The following is a 3402-nucleotide window of genomic DNA, read 5'->3' on the forward strand; positions in this document are numbered from 1 at the left end:
TAGGCATGCAGATTTCTCGTGATAGGAAAAACAAGAAGATTTGGTTGTCACAAGAGAAATACATCGAGAAGGTATTGGAAAGATTTAGTATGAGCAATGCTAAGCCAGTTGGTTCTCCTCTTGCAGGTCACTTCAAGTTGTGCTCAGAACAGAGTCCGTCAAGTGATGAGGAGAAGGAGAAAATGCAAAAGGTTCCTTATGCTTCAGCAGTTGGAAGTTTAATGTATGCAATGGTATGTACGAGGCCGGACATCGCATATGCAGTGGGTGTTACTAGCAGATTTCTTGCAAATCCAGGCAAAGAGCACTGGGCAGCAGTGAAGTGGATTTTTAGATATCTCAGAGGGAGCTCTAAGGTTTGTTTAAGCTTTGGAGGTGGACCACCTATGTTAACAGGTTACACAGATGCAGATATGGCAAGAGATATAGATACGAGGAAGTCTACTTCAGGTTATGTACTTACTTTTGCAGGGGGAGCTGTGTCATGGCAATCCAGGTTACAAAGGTGTATTGCTCTCTCCACCACAGAAGCAGAATATATTGCTGCTATAGAGGTATGCAAAGAAATGTTATGGATGAAAGAATTCTTACAAGAATTGGGGCTGAAACAGGAAAATTATGTGGTGCATTGTGACAGCCAGAGTGCCATCCATTTGTGTAAGAACCCAATGTTTCATTCCAAGTCAAAGCATATAGATGTCAGATACCACTGGATTCGAAATGTATTTGAAGAGAAGCAGTTGCAGCTTCAGAAAATTCATACAGATGACAACGGAGCAGACATGTTGACGAAGACCTTACCAAAAGAAAGACAGGAGATATGCCGACAGTTGGTCGGTATGGCTTCACATTGAGGAGTCATGGGACAGCCTCCCTTATGGGCTGAAAGGGGAGGTTGTTGGGCTGATGGCCCATATTCAGCCCACGTGGGCTTTATCAGCCCACAGCTCACCCCCTCTTAACCTAACCCTAATTAAGATTAGGGGGGTGTGGTGGCTACGTTTTAGAGGCAGATTAAAGCTATAAAAAGGCAGCAACGAGGCAGATCTTTGGAGCCACGAGATTCCAAAGAGAAGAAGGAGAACAAGGCAGAAAAGGAAGAGAAAGAAAGGGAAGAAGACAAGGACAACGCAGAGAGACTGTTCACAATCATCTAGTAGTGTTCTCATCTCAGGTTAGATCAAATCTACAGTAGGCTCTTGCTGTGATTACTTGGGAGGTTTTAGATATTGTGGGCAGTAACGTGATCCTTGTATCCCAGTTATTCTCTTGTGGTTGTTGCTTGGGTTTTGGGTAAGAGATTGAGATTTGTATATTCATTATTCTCATAGTGGATTATCTCTAGTTTGCCCCGTGGTTTTTACCCTTCACATTGAAGGGGTTTTCCACGTATATCTTGGTGTTCTGTTTGATTGTGTTTCCATTTTATTCCGCTGCGTATTTTGGTCTTCTAGTATTTGTTCCTATACAAAGGTTATTCCTGTTTATATCCCCATCACAATTCTATGGCGACTTTGGCATTCTTGTTGATTTAAGCTTGAAAGAGAAGCAGAAGAGGGTCGCTCTTTTATTTTTCTCGGCCAAAGTATTGATTAGGTTTACCTTGCTACCACTCTGTATTTGTCTCTGAAGGTGCAACTTGAAGATCTCATAGTTTGCAGCCTGATCTTAATGTCCTATTTGGAGATTTGATGAGCTCATCATCTTACGGCTGCACATTTTGATTTCAGGACTTACATCGAGATGGAGAAGAGATTCAAGGTGTGGATATACAAGGAAGGAGAACCGCCCATCGTCCACGACGGGCCGGGCGCAAGCATCTACGCCATCGAAGGCCACTTCATGAGCGAGATGGAGGGCAAGACGAGCCCCTTTGTAGCGCGTCATCCTGCAGAAGCACACGCCTTCTTCCTCCCCTTCAGTGTAGTCAACATCGTGCATTTCTTCTACAGACCCAAAGCCAACGGTTACTGGGAACACATGAAACGACTGATAGCCGATTACATAGACGTCATTGCAGACAAGCATCCGTACTGGAAGCGAAGCCTCGGTGCAGTCCATTTCATGGTGTCTTGTCATGGCTGGGTAAACCTTCACATGAGCAAATCGATGGTCAGTGTAATGCGGTTCTCGTATCAGTATCACAAACTCCCATTAATCTGTGCTGATACCATTCAGGCTCCGCCGCTATCGCATGCGAACCCTGAGCTCTATCAGAACTCCATCCGGGTGATCTGCAACGCCAACACGTCCAAGGGATTCAAGCTTGGAAAGGACGTGACGCTGCCGGAAGTGCATCTCTCGGACGGACTGCTCTCGCAGCCACCTCGAGACCAGCTCCACACTGAAAGGACGACTCTCGCGTTCTTCGCCGGTGGCTCGCATGGCTACATCAGGCAGATGCTACTCCACCATTGGAAAGGGAAAGACACGGAGGTGGTGGTCCATGAGTATCTTCCCAAGGGAACGAGCTACGGTGAGTTGATGAGGAAGAGCAAGTTCTGCTTGTGCCCGAGCGGGTACGAGGTGGCGAGCCCCAGGATCGTGGAGTCAATATTCATGGGATGCGTCCCGGTGATCATCTCCGTGGACTATCCGCTTCCCTTCTCCGATGTGCTGGATTGGAGCAAGTTCTCTGTTCAGATACCGGTGAAGAAGATACCCGAGATCAAGACGACACTTCAAGGGATCTCGGAGAGACAGTACAAGGTGTTGCGGCGGAGGGTGCTGCTGGTGCAAAGGCATTTTGGGCTGCATCGGCCGGCCAATAGATGCGATCTGATCCATATGGTGCTTCATTCAATATGGCTGAGAACACTAAACGTGAGGCTTTCTTATTGACCTGAGAGGAATATTAGATTCCTGGAGACAAAAATGATGTGATTTTGGGGAAATGAACCATTACTTCTAAATAATGCTCACTATATATATATATATATATATATATATATATATATAGTGTCTGTCATAACTTTGAAGTTATAATGCACACCTCCATGTGAATGGAAGGGATGTGTTAATAGGAAGTTAAAATTAATATAGTTTATTTGTAGCGTAATGTAAGTCTTGGAATAACATGATTATTTGTTTGTGAATGCATATCCACATTATCTAATGGCAAGCATACTTTCTCGCGGGGAGTCGGATAATGGATAGCCAATAAAAATTTTGGTAGATCATTGTATGGTTCTGAGCTCGAATCTTATCATATTTTATTTTAAAAAATAATTATTATAATAAATATGATATTATAAGCCTTTCAAATTTTTTAATTTAAAAATTAAATATAAAAGTTAAAATATTAAAAAAATCTGTTTTTTTCCACTTTTTTTTTCAAAATTATAGAGGTTTAAATATATTTAATTAGATTTTATTGATTTCTTGTTCCCATGACTTTACTAC

At 43.1% G+C, this 3402-nt stretch overlaps 1 protein-coding gene across 1 annotated transcript; it reads left to right on the top strand.

Annotated features, from left to right (window-relative positions):
• The first annotated feature begins 1743 nt into the window (after window positions 1–1743).
• Window positions 1744–2909, top strand: LOC135618359 (probable glycosyltransferase At5g20260). Its single transcript, XM_065119242.1, has one exon. The coding sequence runs from the start codon at window positions 1744–1746 to the stop codon at window positions 2839–2841; it is 1098 nt and encodes a 365-aa protein (XP_064975314.1). The 3' UTR covers window positions 2842–2909.
• The last annotated feature ends 493 nt before the right edge of the window (window positions 2910–3402 follow it).

The sequence above is a fragment of the Musa acuminata genome, chromosome BXJ2-8 (genome assembly GCF_036884655.1).
Source record: "Musa acuminata AAA Group cultivar baxijiao chromosome BXJ2-8, Cavendish_Baxijiao_AAA, whole genome shotgun sequence".
Classification (NCBI taxonomy): domain Eukaryota; kingdom Viridiplantae; phylum Streptophyta; class Magnoliopsida; order Zingiberales; family Musaceae; genus Musa; species Musa acuminata.

Bases quoted from the DNA above. Each gene is read 5' to 3' on its own strand.
- LOC135618359 (XM_065119242.1), top strand. From the start codon at position 1,744: ATGGAGAAGAGATTCAAGGTGTGGATATACAAGGAAGGAGAACCGCCC.